General features: G+C 31.3%; 1 protein-coding gene across 1 annotated transcript; it reads left to right on the forward strand.

The window, feature by feature from the left end:
• Positions 1-1455: 1455 nt before the first annotated feature.
• Positions 1456-18945, forward strand: bwa (alkaline ceramidase). The gene is made up of 5 exons (XM_068770636.1): positions 1456-1756; positions 1828-1984; positions 2292-2391; positions 13474-13611; positions 16144-18945. The coding sequence occupies exons 1-5, from the start codon at positions 1664-1666 to the stop codon at positions 16463-16465; spliced, it is 810 nt and encodes a 269-aa protein (XP_068626737.1). The 5' UTR covers positions 1456-1663; the 3' UTR covers positions 16466-18945.
• The last annotated feature ends 147 nt before the right edge of the window (positions 18946-19092 follow it).

Consider the following 19092-nt stretch of genomic DNA (forward strand, 5'->3'; position numbering starts at 1 on the left):
ACATAATCGTTTACTGGGTACGGCTAACTTAATAATCCTTATTGGACACGTCTTCGTATTTTTTTTCGTTTGTCGATATTTATAACAAAGTGGCTTTCTGGAACAACACCTTTTAACATTAATTGCGATTTTGCATTAAAATATTAAGAAAAATTTTGAGTCTGTCTTACATTGCCTTTTAGATTATGCTTAAAGAATATCATTAGTATATCGTAGAATCAGTTTAAAAAGATTATTAATTACCTAGCCTTAATTTGATAACAAGCTCTGAGTTTTCAGAATATAGACACAATAAAATAAAAAAATACCTGTGTCTGTCAACAAAATAGTTTTTTTAAGTAAACTTTTATCGTTTTTAATAATAGCGTAAGGAAAAAGCGAATATACTCTTAGCGCAGAATCTAAGTTCCCAATTAGTATAATAATAGCGTAAATAAAATATTCACTTAGTAATCTGATCAAATTGATTAGTTTTTGATGTTGAAGGAGCTCCGTATAAACCATTGCCTCTGTTATTGAAGTTTTGATAAACATCTTTTCTAATTTTTTGCTCGCGTAGATATGCGCCTCTCGAAACTTCTTGCTGCAAACTTAAATTAGTCCAATGGTCTGTAAAAGTTAATTCCGTCGACATGATTGTACTATCATATATTTCATCATAACTCATTTTTCAAAGTAATAATTTATTTAAAAAGAATTTGCAGGTTATTCATACAAAAAAATTTAGCAATATTCAAATGACATTCTTAAATCTATGTTCCCGTGGAATAACAATACTATCGTAACCTACAATGTAGTGAGATGGCAATCGTGAAAATTGTGTTTGAAATGTGCAAACGACGAAATGTATACACAATTTAACAAACAGGAAAAATTAGAGAAGGTTCAAAACTCGATGAACAAATAGGATAAGTACGACAACACATGAAGGGGATAAAATATTCCTACCTAATTTTTGGTTCTCTTCGTAGTCGTTAACTATTATTAACGTATAAAACCCGACGCCCATACTAATATTATTACCCTGACTGATGATTTCCTTTCATGAAAATTCTATGTAAAATGGCAAATATTTCCTGGGTAGAAATATAATTACAACGCAACAGGTTGTGCATGCTCTCTTTGGGCTCTACAAATGTTCTTTTTAAAAATACATCTTAAACTATTAAAGTAGATTGACACCAATATTATTAGTTTAGGAGTAAAGGACCTTAGGTATAGAGAGAGGTTACTACCCTAGTGGAAATAGAAGTCTAAACGGTATATGATTTACACGAGTCGAAACATCATAGATTAAATATAGTATAGTTTTTAACAAATTTGATATAAATATACGCTTTGGCTGTTGGAATTATAAACCTTTGTCTTTTTTCAAACTAATAATATATAATATCTGTCACTGTCAAAAACTGATTCATAACATTCATTTTCAGTTTACAACAAAATCGTGTAGAGTTAGTAGTGCACAACGTATTTTTAAAATCAGCTTTTTATGTTTTGATTGTATGTTTTGTATGACGAAATATAAAACTATCTTTAAATTAAATATTGCCAACTATATTTTTTAATATAGTCTGCGTATCATATTAACCAATATAATATTGAAAAAGGTTTACGGAAATCTTCTTTTATTAGGATATAAACAAAGAAACGTTTTAAAAAAATGTGGTCACATTTGGAACGAGGAAGTTCTCCTGTAGATTGGTGCGAATCTAATTATTCTATTTCTCCTGTGATAGCAGAATTTTTTAATACAGTAAGTAAAAATCAATTAATGGAATGAAAAGGAGTATTAATATTATTTTCTAAACTCTGTTATTGTTGCAGGTGACAAATGTTATTTTTTTCTTGTTTCCGCCAGTTTTGATGCATTTGTTTCAAGAATATGCCAAATTTGTCAATCCTGCAATTAATATCCTGTGGGCTCTGTTTATGGTAGTTGGCTTAAGTTCAGCATATTTTCACGCTACACTTAGTTTAGTAGGTATGTTACTTCATCAAAAAATTTCTTTTCAAGTATTTTTCTTTGAATAGTGTTCATTTAATGCATTTTAAATATAACTATTGTATTTAAAATGCTTGTTTATTGTATTTTATATTTTTTCTAGTGATCTAGTTTTTGATCTTTTACATATTTATTTTTGTAACTTTTAAACATAAAATTTCTAAGAGAATTACTGTAATGACCACTAAATAACTTACATGGTAATCCATTTCAAATTATTAACTAAATAATCAATATAGAAAGAAGAATGTGAAAACAGCTGTGATATTTAATTTGTTGTTTGCAGGTCAGTTACTAGATGAACTTGCAATATTGTGGGTCTTCATGGCTGCATTTGCTATGTTCTTTCCCAAGCGTTATTTTCCAAAATTCTTGGGAGAAAATAGGTATGTATTTGTTTTAAATATTTTATCTGATATTAAAATTTTTTATTAAATTATAATCAAGGTTTAGGTAAGTGATTTTTATTATACCATGTGATATGACCATCATTTCAACGAGTCCAGTTTCCTAAACGATTCAAATAAATTATATGTGTAGTGTAGGGTGATTACTTAAATGTAAAATAGCTAAAATAGTAAAAAAAGCTTAACACATATTTCCAATCACCTGTATAAAGTAATTAGTCTGAAATATGTATGTCACATTAATTAATTTACTTTGGCAATGCAACTGGCCAATAACTTCAGGCTGTATAAAGTCTGCAGAGACAGGTAACAATTATTAATATTAATATCTAATATTCCAAGTTTCAGAATCACTTTTGTAGTACATTATCATAACATTGTTTATTATTTCTGAGATCTTTGATTTTTTGGATAGGACGTACCATTCTTTAATTGATACCAAATAGGCTATAATTTCACTCTTTTGAAGCTTTAACATCTATAACCAATCACACCTTCAAGGCTATTTTTCAAAGCTGTTATTGTGTTAATAAAAAAGTCTTGTGACCTCAAAAGCAGGAAGATAAATGTATCTAAGAGCCACAAAATATATGTTGCTTCTACACAGTAGAATTTAGTTAATGGTCTCTCAATTGGATAAATGTGTTTCATTTGTGTACTGAATTTGATGATTGGTTATCCTTAGTCAAGTAGTGGGTGTCGGATTAAGTAGCTCCTTTTAAAAACATATATTGTTTTTTTTCTAAATTAAAGTGTTTAGGTTTGTTGTTTTTCAAAAAGGTTTGTAGTGGTCCTCTCCAGAAAATTTATTAAAAAAATTATTCAAGTCAAGTACTTTTAAGACTGTGTTAAATTATGTTTATTCTTGAAAGTAAATTAATTTTATGGACCTATCGATGTTCTCTCTATTAATATGACTACAAATCATTATTTTTAGTTTTAAATTTCTCTTCTCATTTATGTTAATGGGTATCTCTTCCAAAAACAACTGAAGATCAATACGTCAATGTCATGATCTTAAATGAAAACAATACTTTTTGACAAACAATATGTCCAAAATGATTACTACATCCAAATATAATAATTTTCGAAATGACGCTGCGAGGATAGATCCCGCACTAGGTGCACTGACGACATAGTTAAAGTCGCGTGATGTCGCTGAATGTCGGCAGCGCAAGACCGGTCATCGCGTCTATCTTTGGGAAAATGCCTACGCTTTGAGTGGGCGTCTGTCAACTAATATGTTAATGATTTTCCAACCTTTTTAATTGCGTGATTGGATCGATGTGTGAAATATTTAATACTGACATTTTACTATTTATATCTTACGTGGCACGTGCATTACGGTCAGTTCAGTCTGAACTTTCCGCACGAATACATACGGTTGTCTTTAATAATGTTGTACCACGTTTTTGTTTAAAATAGTTTCCACTTAGACTATTTTATTGATTGTTTTTCATTAACTAATGAACATATTTTATCACTCTGTGGACTGAAATCCTTTGCAAGAAGTATCTATGACGAAAATAAGATATACACTTCCAAAAATAGATTTTGCACCAAGTAGTTTTTGCTACATTTCATTTGTAGCTTCAGAATATTATAATTAACGTATTTATACAAAAAAGACGTTCGTATTTTACTCAGAATTAAATCTGTAAATGAAAACGAAAAGTTTATAGATATATAAAATTGAACAATTTATTTCCAAAGAAGTTTAGGCAAACATGAAAACGAAAAAACCGTTGTGAATTAAAACACAATAATTATTTTATATAATATTTAATAACTTATTATTTATGCTCCAAAAATCAAATACATAAAAAACAGTGACAGTACCATAAATACAAGAAATAAAATTAAAGTCGTGATGTTTAAATCTCGTCTTTAAAAATAAATGTTATCAAATCCTTCAAGGTTCTGAGTTTACTCTTATGTAATGAAGTTCCATAAGATATTTTAGATATTCCTTTTCATAGTTTTAAAACTAAAAAAAAATTAAATAGATTTTATTGGGGCATTCAGGTATTTTTAGGTGATCGAAATATGTGGAACTTGGTTGAATAAATAGCAGTGTTAATATAATTATACATCGAATATTGTTAAATTACAATTTTATGATGTTAATAATAATAAACGATTTAATAGTGTATGTTGATGTCAATTTGAATTAAGATATTTAAAATTTGAATGTTCCAAATTTAATATACGCGTGTTTAATTGTTTGTATAACGCTATTAAGAAACTGGAGATCTAAAGGGTTTGATAAATGTAACATTTAACCTGTACACTTACGTATATTGTATTCACGTGTATGCTTTCAAATGTACGTCATAATACGTTTTAATATCTCTCGTAACCCCGTTTGTTACAAGTTTTATGTCAGTTATATAAAACTTGAATGAGAGTAAGTTATAAGTAACGCGGTACAAATAATGTGTATTTTCATTTAAAAGTTCTAGCTCCGACAGTCCTTGTACAAGAAAATTTATTGGTCTGTTGCAGTCTAATATAAATTGATACGTATTTCATTCCAGAATAATTAGTTTATTTAATTATTTAATATCTTAGAATCATTTTTTATTACTTACAAAAAAATTTGTACTTTGTGTAAAACAAGACACACGTACACTATATATTTTGTGTTTGATTACAACTTAACACGAATTTTAATGTTTGATAGCAAAGATCATGTGTCTTTATACGTACGTAACGTCTTTTTGCTATTTACCCGGGCAATTTTTCTATTTTTTTCTTCATAACAACCTACTGTGCCTTTACCATAATATAAAAAATGCCGGTACTTGGCGGAGCCGTTCTGGAGTTAGCAAAATCTAATTAAGTTTTCATTTATGTAGATTCAAAGTTCTGATGATCAATTCTGATGAACTTTTTAGTTTATTAATATTGTAATATTAAAACGTACCGAACCACATCCACACAATGTGGACAGAAGAACCTTGTCAAAGTCGTCAAAGATACAAGTCTATTCCAAATCTATAGGAGAGGCCTAGGTAGCAAAAGTAAAGGTCCTATGGCTAAAATGATGATGTTGAAAACAATAGTATATAAAATTTTGATAAAGCTATTTATTTCCTATGATATTTATAGATGGCAAATATATTTAAGATTATAATATAAAGACAGTGATTAACCTACAAACATAAATCGTTATGGTCATTTTTAAAATTTTACCCTTAATTATATCGTCGTTCGTCGTTTGCACTGATTCTCTGCGTAGACAGAGACATCGTTTAAGAGAGGGGTGATCAACCTTTTTAATCAATGGTCCAAGTTAAATTTTAAAATTTTTAGGACCACACATGAAGTAACATTTATTAATAAGTTACAAAACTATGACTAAAAAAATAAGATAAAAAAAATTTAATACGTAAATTTTAATGTAAAATAAGAAAAGCACAGAAAAATGAAATTAATTGAAATTTTTATTCAGAAATATTGTACTGGTTTTTCTCCACAAGCTAGTCGATATTAGCCGGTATTGATGATATACACGTCACTTCAGTTTTGGTAATTTTTTAATAGTTTCAAGGTTGAAAATATTTTTTCGAAAGCTTTCGTATTCCTAACAGAGACACAATTTTTCGTCAAAAGCCGAAATTTCTGTTTACTGAGAAAAGTTTATTTTTAAATCGGTTTTATTCCGCACGTCAATCACTTCCTATTAAAAGTCTTCGGGAACTAATTAATTATATAACAATATATTGATGGGACGAAGTCGATGAAATATATATTCAATTTTACAAATGCTTGGTGAACCGCAAATGGCCCGCCGGCCACGTGTTGTTCATCCCTGGTTTAAGATATACTAGGCTGCATCAGACAATTGTAAAATTTCTAATTTTTTTTTGTTTTGAAGTACTTAGATTTATTCCTCGTAAATACTGTTAGCATGCTATATTATATAGAACTTTCCGCACGAATGCATCCGCACGGTTCTCATTCATAATGTTCCACCGCGTATTTGTTTACACCATATTATTTACATACATACATAAATACACACATATATATATATATATATAAATATATATATTTTTTTTTTAATTAATCACCATATTTTATACTTTTGAGACTGAAATCCCTCACAAGATATATATACGAGAGAGATATACGTACGGGTGATTGTTTTTTGGTATAAAAGCCATAAAGAAGTAGGGCTCATTTGACAGCTAATTAGTTTTACTACCCTTTAATAGGAATTCATGATATTCTAGTAAGATGCGTTTTTAATTCTAATTACTGCACATTAAAAACTTCAATCACTAACAACAATTATGTTATTAGTTGATAGAGAAAATTATTGGACTGTTATATTTCAATCATAGTCATATTCAATAGAAAAAATAATGTAACATGTTTTAGAGTGAACACTATACAGTGATTAAAAATAGGTGTTTAAAATTGTTAAACCTTTTGTTAAATATATTATAGTCAGTTGTACATTCGTTGCGTATAACTAAGTACTCGGGAATTTTTTTTCTCAAAAATTATTGTGTAGAAGTCATACACAATACGTATCTTCGCCATTTAAGCCTTGTGAAGCATCGAATCTATAGTTTTTTTTTATAATGATTATACCATCATTATCTTTGTGAAACAGTTGACTTGTTTTGAGTGTGTGTTAACATTGACGTAACAGTATTGTGACAATAGAAAAATTTAAAACGTTTAAGTTTACGGTATTGTTCTCTAAGTCAACATACTGCGGATCGCGGTCGGCTTACTATTGTTTCACACTGGCTAGGTTGATCTTTTGTTTTTATAGTGATGAAAGGGACTGTTCACCTGACGATAAGCAAGCGATACGATCTGCATTACACAGTATTTTGCAATAAAAAATCCTACTATAAGACGTAAAATGTTTTGATAAGCTAAGCATTGAAACTATATTTCTAAGTGACACTGAATATTTTTATACATTGCCAGTTCAAAATATTTCTTTATCTGTTTGGGAAACTTCGAGAACATCGTCCACTTAACAGATCGCTACTTCATCAGAACAACTAGTCGGCGTACTCGTCCAAACGAATAACCGGGTATCATCTACCATAAAGTCCCTCTATTGTCTATTGTTTCTGAAGATGTTAATGCTATTAGCCCTAAGGCTTACAACTTCATCGGTACTGAGTTCACGGAGCGGAGCATACAGTCTGGACCTTGTACCGTGTGACTTTCATTAATTTCCAAAAATAAACGAAAGAAATTGTAGAGTACATACGATGCCAAAAAAAACCTTTGCGTTCAAAAACGCCGTGAATAAGACACCCAATGAAGAGAAGTCCCACTGCCTCTCACAATGACAAACAGGGTGCAACGATGCAAAGATTTTCAAGGGGACTATTCTGAAAATCGAGTTCTTTATAAATTGATACTGAATTAAATTTTTGTTATACTAAAAACTTTCAGTTAGGAGCGATAGTGCCTATGCACTATTATTGCCAGCATATCAGTTTATAGGTTTATGTTAACCTTCATCGTCCTATTCCGACCGATAATAGCCGTATGTCGATTTCACGCAACACGCTTAGTCATACTGTTTTAACATTACGTGTAATTTGTTAATTGTGTTAGCACAGTCTGCTGTTTACGTTCTTATAATTTTCATTGTTAATAGCAATAGTAAAGTAGCATAAATTTGCAATTAATGTACATCAATGGTTCCCAAACTTTTGTGATCCAAGAAACCGACCATAGTTTTATAATTATATAATACATAATTACAATAGTCCCACTTACCCCAAGTCAACTAAAATTTTGGTTGAAGTACTCTTCTATACAAATAAATCAAATTTTAGCCTCTGTTTGTAAAATTAAAACAATCACTTATGACTACACGCATATGAATATGTATACGATACATACATCAAAATTTATGATTTTTAATTTTTGTCGATCCGTCTCTTTGTTCCGGCTAATGCCCGAAATGGCTAGCCCAATTTTGACGGGACTTATACTGGAAGGTAGCTGATGTAATAAAGAGTAACTAAGGACACTTTTATTAAAGAATAATTCTTAAACGGAAACAAAAATAAATATTTTTTTTTGTTAAATTCAAAACAAATTTTAAATTACTTAATACTCAATGTTATTTTTTTATTTTTTTTTGTTATTTATACTACTTGTGAGTCAATGGACGCTGTTCAAGGACCTCGTATTAATTTTTATGTTGCTAGGACCTCATAATGACAGAGCGCAATCTCCCAAGTCAGTTCCTGAAGTGATCACAAAGAACGTGTGTTGTCAAGAACTTGAACGTGGTTCATCAAGGGACCACTGTATAACCGGCTGCATTAAATTAAAAAATAGTTTAGTTTAAAAAAGTTTAGGTAATTAGAATATTTTCGCTTAGTAAATACTGTATCTTGCAGAAACGTGAGATAAAAAGATCCGGAAATATTAACTGTTATTGCAAAAACAAAGGCACGGACGCTAATTTCTTTGTTGCACAAATTCAATTAATAAATAAAAAATCTGCGCATTGTCCTATAGCTAGAAATTAAATTAAATATTAGAGAACAGTGACGGATTAGTTTGCGGGCAATTGTTTTTGGGGAATAATATTTGGTCCTTATCACATTCCATACCACGTGAGGCGTATACGACCTCCGCTGCTCTTTTCGTTCAGGCCGTTTGCAGTTTCCATTGAAAAACAAAGGATTCTTAAAAAAATAATTGTAGGGTCGAATATTGGGATTATCACATCACGTATGCGCGCATATTAAAATTTATAAATTTTTCCAGCTAATTATAGCTTTGCAGTATTAAAAAAGTGTAAAGCATACGTCTTAAACGACTTTTTTAAAAAAAAATTAAAGTGTGTGTTGTATACGCCCCACGCAGTCTGAATGGAAAACTTGGCGTGGCACGGAACGTGTATGTACATGGGGTCAGTGATTTGTTTTATCAAATATGATGTAGTTTAGCATCCGAGAATTTACAGAGTAGTAATATTATCTGGATTTGTAAAACTAATCAACGTAAAACTGTAAAACACAATAAATTTTAAACGGTGTCACTAAGAAGTATAAATTCGTTTTCATATAAACAAACCTTTTCCCATCAGCTTTCACTTACTATTTTTTTTTATTGTGTTCGTTCTCTGAGTAGCAAAATATGATTGGCAAATCTTTCTAAATTGCTAATAAATTTCTTATTTGAATATCAAAGTATTAAGTAATAAAATGACCAATACATAGCTACTTCCGCTACGCCACAGCAATCGTGCAATAAAGTGCACCGCCCAAACACCGAGTGCACCGAGGCATTAATCGGTGTAACATTGCTCCTAGGGATGCCCCGTGGAGGGGTGAAACACCGGTTGAGTGATTTGCATTGTTTGCCGCATGCGCCTTTATCGCCGGGCTGGCGGGTGGTGCACTTTATTGCACGACTGCTGCTGCATAGCGGAAGTAGCTATGTATTGGTCCTTTTCTTACTTAGGATGGACTTCCGCAAAGTAACGCCTGAATCCATTAGATATCAAAGTATTAGTCTGTTTCCATGAATCTACAGTCAATTATCTTGTAATATCAAACTCTGTACGCTGTAAACTTTTGTACAGAGTTTGTGACCAGAAAAGATGCTAAATAATCACACTTCCTTGACTCTTAGAATTTTTCATGTAATTTTTTGTGAAACTGACACCCGTATTTAAATTAAAGGATTATAAATTCAGCAGTTTAATTAAATTACGTCTTATTTTTGAATTAAGAACGACTTTTTTGTACCATAAAACAATTACTCAAACCGCGAATATGTATAAAATATTACAGCTAATATAAAATTACGTTGTTACTGATTAATATTGCAAAAATAAGTTGGCCCTGGTCCATAGTAACTTGGAGATTAAATTTGAACACAGGAAATGTACTATTAACATTTTGTATTATCATTCATTTATTGATTTGTAATTGTAAGTTATGTATGTTGAACTTTACTGTAAGTAAAGAAAAAAAGCTACCTTTCGTGTCTGGAACTGCTGTAGTTATTTCAAGTGGAACCGTCATTGCGCAGTCTTCCGATTCCGATATTGATATAGTTAACCCTTTGGGAACGGATTTAGTTGAGAACATATCTGCATGTGGTGTTTTTGACATAATAAGCCGGTGTATCGCAAATAATGTTTACCGATATACTATAATTGACTCTTCTATTATGACTGATACGAGATATAACGAAATGTACAGATTTATGCCTAACCTCAAATAACATCATATGCGCCCAGAAAAAACATGTGAATGACGTCCCTGTGGCGTCTAATGTACCCAAAGAATTAAGGCTATGGCTTACTTAAGATAACTTATCTATCATCTAATTAGCCTAATGATGATGTAACTAAAGATGTAGTTAACTTAGATCAAATTGGCTGAGTTGATTTACCTCGTGACTCTTCAGTCCCCATTTAACACGCAGTATTGTTCCGGTCACACTATACCACTGCAATATGTAAAATGAATGTTTATTATGTATATTCTCTGTTGTAAACTCACTGTAAAATAAATAAATGACTCGTTAAAATGAATACATAATATTGACATCTATGTGGGCATATAATATAACCACTGCGCTTTGCAGGCGGGGTGGCGATTACAGTGTGGTGTTAAAGTAAGCAGGAGACGCTGCTGCCTATCTTCTCTGTCTCTTTGGAAACTCATTCCTCTTATGCTTTATACGATATAGACAATGTCGCGGGAAGACGCTGGATATGGGCGGCGCAAGACGAGGCCTATCATCTTGGTGATCTTTGGGGAGATCTATCTATGTTTGTTTATTAGCTGATATGATGACTATAAACGTCCTACCGTAATGATCTATAAATATTGGCTTTATAACGTATTCTCTGCATTATATCTAACCCAAATAACTAATGTTTTGCTTGTACTTAAGTGCAGTTGTACTCATTGTACTACGCACATGTTATGATTTATCTGTGATTACTTTATTATGCTCCGACTAATTTTGATAAGAAATGCGTACAGCTGACATTATCACAGCGTATACAAATAGTTCCGTATATATTGCGATTAAATTTTTAGTACAAAACATTGAAATATCTAACTTGAAATTTTGGTTCTTCTACGTTAGAAGTACGTGTAAATAGAGGATGTACCATGAGCATTTTCTTCAATAAGTAATCTTCATCAATAACAAGAGTGGAATGTGTATTACTCTATGCTTTTGTAAGTGTATGTGAGATGTTGTGAAAGGCGCGACAGCGTCGTTGATAACGCATGTTAGTCGCATTTACAAGACGCTACGGTAAAAATGTCAACGTACTACTGCATCGCGACGTAGAGAGAATGGAGGATACAAAATCGTTGAGGGGTACAAAGTCGGTGAGGTCCCCTTGTCATCACCGGGTACAAATATTAGCCAAAGACTGTCGTCTTCAGTCTTCAAGTAGCAAAGACTTGTCAGATTTAAAAATTCGTGTCAGTATCAATAATTTTTCCGAGGTTAACTTCTGCCTCCCCCATATCAAACGATCTAGGCTTAACCTTGATTTAGTGTGAACGGTAAAATACAGTAATGAGATAAATCTATCCGTATATCAAATTACTGTATCTTTCTAATCTTTCTTTCTTTAGGAATTCCAAATATATATTTTCAAACTGAAGTTCTGATATAAAATTTGGTCACAATATTCTTTTATTTATTGAATGTGGACCACGGGATGCGGGAACAGTTGGTAGGATATATTATTAATAAACAGATATTCGCTTTATCACCATATAAGCCGATAGACGGCCACAGGGCCTAGGCTTCCCTCAAAGATGGCTCAGGTGATCGGTTTTGTGCATATTGGTTTAAACGAGCTAAATTTTACCATACATGTAAATTTAAAACTGATATATATTACTTCAAGGTAATGACAAACAAAAATTTCCTAAGGTAAGATTGCATTAATTGTTGTAACTCAAATCATACTGAACCTTGCAACGGGGACTTACCCTTATCATATCTACTTTTTTTTTGGTAATCGTGGATTAGTATTAACCTGTTTTTTGATGCTTTGTTTCCAATAACATTTAACTTTCTTACAAGTTATATACAGGATGATTGTTTATAGATGTAAATGCTTTAATCGAGTAAATTTATAGCTCTTTTGTTGTCAGTTAATGGACGGTACACTTTAAAAATCAAAGGTTTCAGAAATATTAAATAACGTAATGATAATACAGTAAGAAAAGGCGTTTTCAAATTTCGGATTACTACATATTAAAATTAATTGTCCTATCCCCCCAATCTTTTTACTGCTAGAAGTTATTGGCCTGCCGTATTCCAATAAACAGACGTATCATATTTACAGTGAAAATAGATGTCAAATCTTAAAGCTTATTACTAACAAATAACTTTTCACATCCCCTTAAAATAAGCCCTTATCAAGCTATTCATTCGCACGATAAAACTGTTACATCTATAATCAATCATGTATGCAATATATATAAGGATGTTAAAGGTCAAAAATATTGTGATGGAGCCTGACTTTCATGACGGCGGTGGCGAGTCCAATGAGGCGTTATGAACTATATTTTTATTAACGTTTAATCAAGCCGTCATATCTTTTATAGGTAATAACCACCCTCTACCAGGACTACAAGATATACCATTTGAAAGAAGAAGAATAAATAAATATGTAGTTTGTAATATATTTCACTACAGAACGTCCACTGATGGACATAGGCTTCGCCAATAGATTTTCGATTGGACGAGTTGGCAGCGGTCTGTATCCAGCGCCTTCCGACGGCCTTATCAAGGTCAACTGTCCGCGTTGTGTCATTTTGATGACAATATTAATATAATAGACATGCAAAAACATTTCGAATAATTAACTATTATGTTAAAGTGGGACGATGGAATATTTTTATGTAAAGAGTGAATATAATTAAGGTCACTGGATCCGGGCGGCGCAAGACCTGTCTTCGTGACGATCTTTGAGAAGCCTATGCCTTGCAATGGGTGTTTATCTGCTAAAAAGGGGAGATAGTGCATAAAAATAGGGAACATATTATTTAGAATGATGTTGTTTATTTTCAGGAGGCTGTTGGCGTTCTACAGCACCGTGCTGTCGGTGGTGTTGACTGGTTTTTTGGTGATGCACCCGGCAGCCAATGCGTTCGCTTTGATGACTCTTGTCGTGCCGGCACTCGGCTTTTTGTATAAGGAACTTAACCGGTGAGTGAAATGTTAATTCCTAGTCGAGTGCAACAATAACCTCGGCCGTTGAACTTTTAGTCTCCGTTACGGTTAGCCACCCTTTAAATGTTCTAACTCAAAATTTAACGGAATTCCCGTCGTTTTTCAGTAAGTACACAGCATTTAAATAATGATGTTTGAAACAATATATCCCGCATTTTTTTTCGCTAGAAAATACTGGTATATAATTAGAATCCAAGTTTGTGATGCTACAAGGAGATAATAAAAAAGTAACAAAAATAAACTGTGATTCTCTAGGAATAGTGACGAGGGATGAAAAACGATGCATGGAAGATAATGGGGCATGGAAAGAAAGACAGATAATATGAAAGAAGTAAGATGACGAAAGAAAGATAATGTCATGTAGAAAAAGAGAGAAAGAAATTTAAAAATAATGAAAAAAAATTATAATGTAAATTAAATATCTTGTCGACCCACGATAGGGTTAAAAAGAGAGGCTATAATAACGGGGCCAACAGATTGTCTTGTTTTGAAATATATAATCTTGTGAGTCATCGCCTTTGTGACATCTCGCGTTAGCTCAGTAAATCACTAACTAACTGTCTGAGCTGCGAATGTGTATATGTAAACGTATCCAATGCTCTGTTCACGCCCCCGCTTAGGCATGTGTGACATTTGCTATTTTCTAATATTTGGTTATGGCTCTCTGTTCAACGGCAGAAATAGACGCCGCGTTGGTTTTAACTTGAACGATGTCTCACAAAAATGAAGTTAAATAGTGTTTTATAAAATTAAAATGCTAATGCTGTTAGAAATATTTAAACAGAACTTATTTTTACCGGATTATATATACTTTCCTTGTTTTATATTTATTTTCGCGATGACACATGTTTTGCCGAACCCACAAACATGGGTAGAACGGAGGTGGTAAATGTCCATACATTATCGTTACACTAAAGTACCTTTAAACGTTAAGGTTCTGGAACGGAGACCATGAATCGGCAGGCGCAGCGTGGGACTGTCCACTCAAAAAGTGTACAGAAGACCTTATTAATATTGTCAACGCTGAATGAAGGAAGGTCGCTTCCAACCGGTCATTTTGAAAGTCTATGACGGAGGCCAGTCTAGTAGTTCATGTCTTATGGCTGAAATGATAATGATGATAAAGTCAATTGCTTAAAAAACATTTTAAAGAGGCTTTGGTTTACTATGCCAGCTCAAAAACATACTGCTGTAAATGCCAACTGACAAACCGGTTTTTATTTATGACAAAAACATACCTCCGCGTAAAAATCAATAAAAAAAACTAAGAAGTAACAACTACGTAGTACAATATAGTTGCATGCTGTTTATTGTGTTCGCATGCAAATTAATTTTATTATTTCTAGATAACTTTCGTGTTACTTGACAAAATGTTATAGTAATACGATCACGTTTTGTGATATGATATAATGTATGTTAATAATAATATAACACGAAGTATTGTATGCACATTAATGTGAAAAACATTTGCTTTTCGATAATATGTGTTGAAAAATATTTATTAACTATTTATTATCGGATATAAATAATAAACATACCCCACATTTTATCTGATAGGAAATGATAACTGGCTTGATTTTCCAAAGAGAACAACAATTACCCCTACAACCTACACGAAATCTATTTCGGTCGTGATATCTTGGTTCTATTAATCTTTAAATGTATATTTACTTCATTTACGTTTATCTTTATTATGTTCTGCAATAACTCCATTAAATAACGTTGCCTATAGCCTTTTAAATTTACCGTACACGTAAATTTATTGTCTCTTTCTGACCACCATAATGTATATAAGCAATATTATTTTTACATTCTTTTTTTAATTTTATGTGTACAGGTGTGTGTGTGTTTATTAATAATTTGAAAATAAGTATAATGTTTATCACATACAAAGTATTATTTTTCTATCATATCACTACACACCAATACAAACCTACCCACTTGTTACTTCTGTACCACTCTAGGTTGACTGGCACAGAATTTCTATAAGGTATCTCCTATGACTATTGTGCAAAAAGAGTAAATAAATAAAAAAAATATCTGCGTATTTATATAGGTAACATATATTGGTAAGTACGTATGTATGCCATCTATCAATCAGGCCAAAGAGGAGACATGTTTCTTTAAAAGAGGGAACATTATAAGATTAATGCATGTACAGGTGATTGGTTATAGATGTAAAAACTTAATAACGTGAATGTTTAGCTCATTTTTTAGCAAATACTTTTAAAGTTTTTACACCTGCAATTACAATGTATAAAGTGATCACCTCGTTAAATGCGATAGGCCAATATCTCCTGACAGTATAAAATTTGCAGGGGCAGATAGTAAACTATAATTCATTTTATTATGTATTAATTCGAATTTTGAAAACAATTTTTCTTACGTTATTTATTATTTTGCTGCCTTTGATTTTTGGATATGTTCTACCGTACATTAATTGAAAGAAAATGAGCTGTACATGCACCCAAATATGTACATTAACTGTGACAAATGTTATAATTTCAGAGTAAAATGCCCACGAGTGTACCGTCTAGGTCTCCGCTGCGTCGCCGTTTGCCTCCTCGCGATGTTTTGCTGGGTAGTCGACAGAATGTTTTGTAACGCGTGGCTTTCGATAGATTTCCCCTACCTGCACGGAGTGTGGCACATCCTCATCTTCATCGCCAGTTACACCGCGCTCGTTCTATTCGCTTATTTCAACGTAACCGAAGAGAGACCGGAACAAAGACCTCAGCTCAGATACTGGCCGAAGAACGAATTTGAATTGGGAATACCTTACATCACACTGAAACATCCGTGCAAGAAAGACAGTAACTTAACTATATAGACACGCGAGAATTGTTATATATTTATTATTCATTTATGGTGACTGATAAAATTTATTACTAATAAATACTGCTGTGTAGTATACAATTTATTTTCTTAGATATTTTTATGTACTGCCATAATGTTAGTAATTTTTTTTTCTCTGCCTTATGGCTAAAGTCTTAATATTTTTTCTAGTACTTTCGCGACTAGATGATTGGTAAACCATTTTAAACACCGTTAAGCTATTTGCATCATATTAAAATGTGAAAAAAGGTCCATAAAAAGTGTGAAATTATATAAAACATTAGAAAATCTGATATCATCATATTTATTAATAATTTTTTGTAGTATGGTAATATCTGAAACACAGAGAAGCAAAATAACAAGTCAATAGCATTTAAACAATGTAAAATTTGTCAGTATCAGTGTTTAGATATAGAGAATCATAAGAGTAGGAGAAGTCGTCTATATTAAAAGAAATATAATATAGTTGTGTGAAGTAACCGGCATTAATGTTCCAATGGTGTTCCTATTACGGAATGCTTGTAATTGTCGAAGATACGATACGATAAGATGGCTGTGTGTGCAACTTTGGAAAATATGTCTTTTGTCAACAAGACGATTATTTTAGTCTATCAGAAATCGTGGATTAGTAAGCGGCTGATATAATATGAAGGTTCAAGCGGCAGCTACAAGTGTTTGTCTGAGATCTGGGATTGTGTTATTATTATATAATAAAAAATATAAACGTTTATGATGCAAATAGTTTAATCGTAGCATCTAATTGACGTGACGTTTCATCAATTTTAATTTTATTAATACATTGTTGAATTATAAAAAAATAACATATTGCACTACTACATACAAAGCGTTCGTATTATACTTAATAATTTAGATGTGTTAGTGACATTAGTTCTGCAGACGGGGCGGTCGTTACAAGGGACTAAACACTATTCAAATTGTTAGTGAAAGATTTAATTTTTACAAAATTTTTATATTCGTTTTTCCTTATGAAATATGTTTTTGAGTTTTGGAAATAGAATATAGTTGACGCTCAAATAATTGAAAAGTATAAAAATCGAGACATGATATTTTGTATAATTAGAATAAATTTTGCGCTGTATAAATTTTATAGTAATAACCAATAGAATTAGATTTGGATTTATAAACATTTTATTTTAAAAGGGTATGCTGTTTTTATGTCGATAGCTTGCAACACTGGATATTGTATTCTAAAGATATTTTAAATATGTTATTTATAAGCAATCAGATCAGATGTTGTATATTACGGCATTTTTGTAAAATTTTATAACTGAAGCAGTATTTTTTTGCGATAGTCACATTAGAACTTACCGAAAGCTCAGAAATTGATTAATAAATAAAGTTCTAGTGCCAATCTGTGATGTTTAGACTTAATATGATTAAAATAGCGTGCAATGGTTATATGTTTAAGTTTTTATTAGGATTACTGCAACTTTGGTATAATTATTTGAATTCATCCTGTATTCGCCAGACTGATTTAATACCAGGAAATGCACAACTTATTTTAATGGTTAGTCATAACGATGTAAAGATGCGTTTACGCAGTGACTGAATGCATCTGTCATGAAAAAAAAACAAGAAAAATAACTGTTTTATTTAAAATATGTTAATAACGTAAAAATTCAAGTATTTATTCAGTTGAGAAAGAATAATTTTATTTAAAAAAATGTTACAGTTTTAAAAATTAAGTATGTGTAAAAGAATCTTAAGATTTTTTTGTTGACGACCAATACTGTCTGTCCCTTTCATACGTTAAAAATAGAGCGCCATTTCTGGCGAATACATAACACCACTTATTTAGATATCACATGACAATTAATATTTTGCTTTTCCAACAAGTAAAATAATAATTTCGTATATAATAAGCTTTTAAAGCAAGCAATTTGTGTTAAATTTGTGATGTATATTTACCTGATAATGTAGTTTTTGTGGAAAGGTGTGATTGTCAAATGCGGTATCTGGTGACGGTTCACTATACAAATATTAATATAGGGCTTTACGTGGGTTATGGTAGTTAGTTTTACAATATATGTATACATTTTTTATTTAATAAATATATTCTTATTGTGATGTATATTTGAATACACTTTGTAAGATATCTTTCCTGCGAATTTTAAGGTACTATCCCAGGTCAACATTGTTTCTGTAGATGCCATAATTATATAACTAACATTAATTGTGAAACAAAAATATGGTATTGAACATTTTTATCGCAGGAAAAACAAACTAAATTCTTTAACCCTTTTGTTACTTGACTAATACATGTCATAATATTTATACATTTTCAACAAAATTCTATATTATATATAGTGAAGTGATATGTTTATTAAGAGTTTGTTTAATGTATTTGCTATAAAAATAAATTTCCATTTTTTTATGACATTGTTGCCATTTGTGGACTTCTAGTATATACCTTATGTTTTTTACTTTATAATCCAAAACATATTAACAGTTAAATGTCAGTCCCTTTATATGATTCATAACAATAAAAAAAATTTTAATCTACTCTTTATGTCTTGTTTTTGAAGTTTTTATTATAATAACCTATGTATTCACTTAATTATTTTTTATGTAACTGGTGTGTCAATGCATTTTAATTTAGTA

The sequence above is a fragment of the Battus philenor genome, unplaced genomic scaffold, assembly GCF_028537555.1.
Source record: "Battus philenor isolate CCGP_79_NKW_IND1 unplaced genomic scaffold, ilBatPhil1.0.hap1 SCAF_3, whole genome shotgun sequence".
Lineage (NCBI taxonomy): Eukaryota > Metazoa > Arthropoda > Insecta > Lepidoptera > Papilionidae > Battus > Battus philenor.

Coding starts and splice junctions, on each gene's coding strand:
- bwa (XM_068770636.1), top strand. CDS start 1,664: ATGTGGTCACATTTGGAACGAGGAAGTTCTCCTGTAGATTGGTGCGAA. Junction 1,985..2,291: donor CGCTACACTTAGTTTAGTAG/GTATGTTACTTC, acceptor TGTTGTTTGCAG/GTCAGTTACTAGATGAACTT. Junction 13,612..16,143: donor TTGTATAAGGAACTTAACCG/GTGAGTGAAATG, acceptor TTATAATTTCAG/AGTAAAATGCCCACGAGTGT.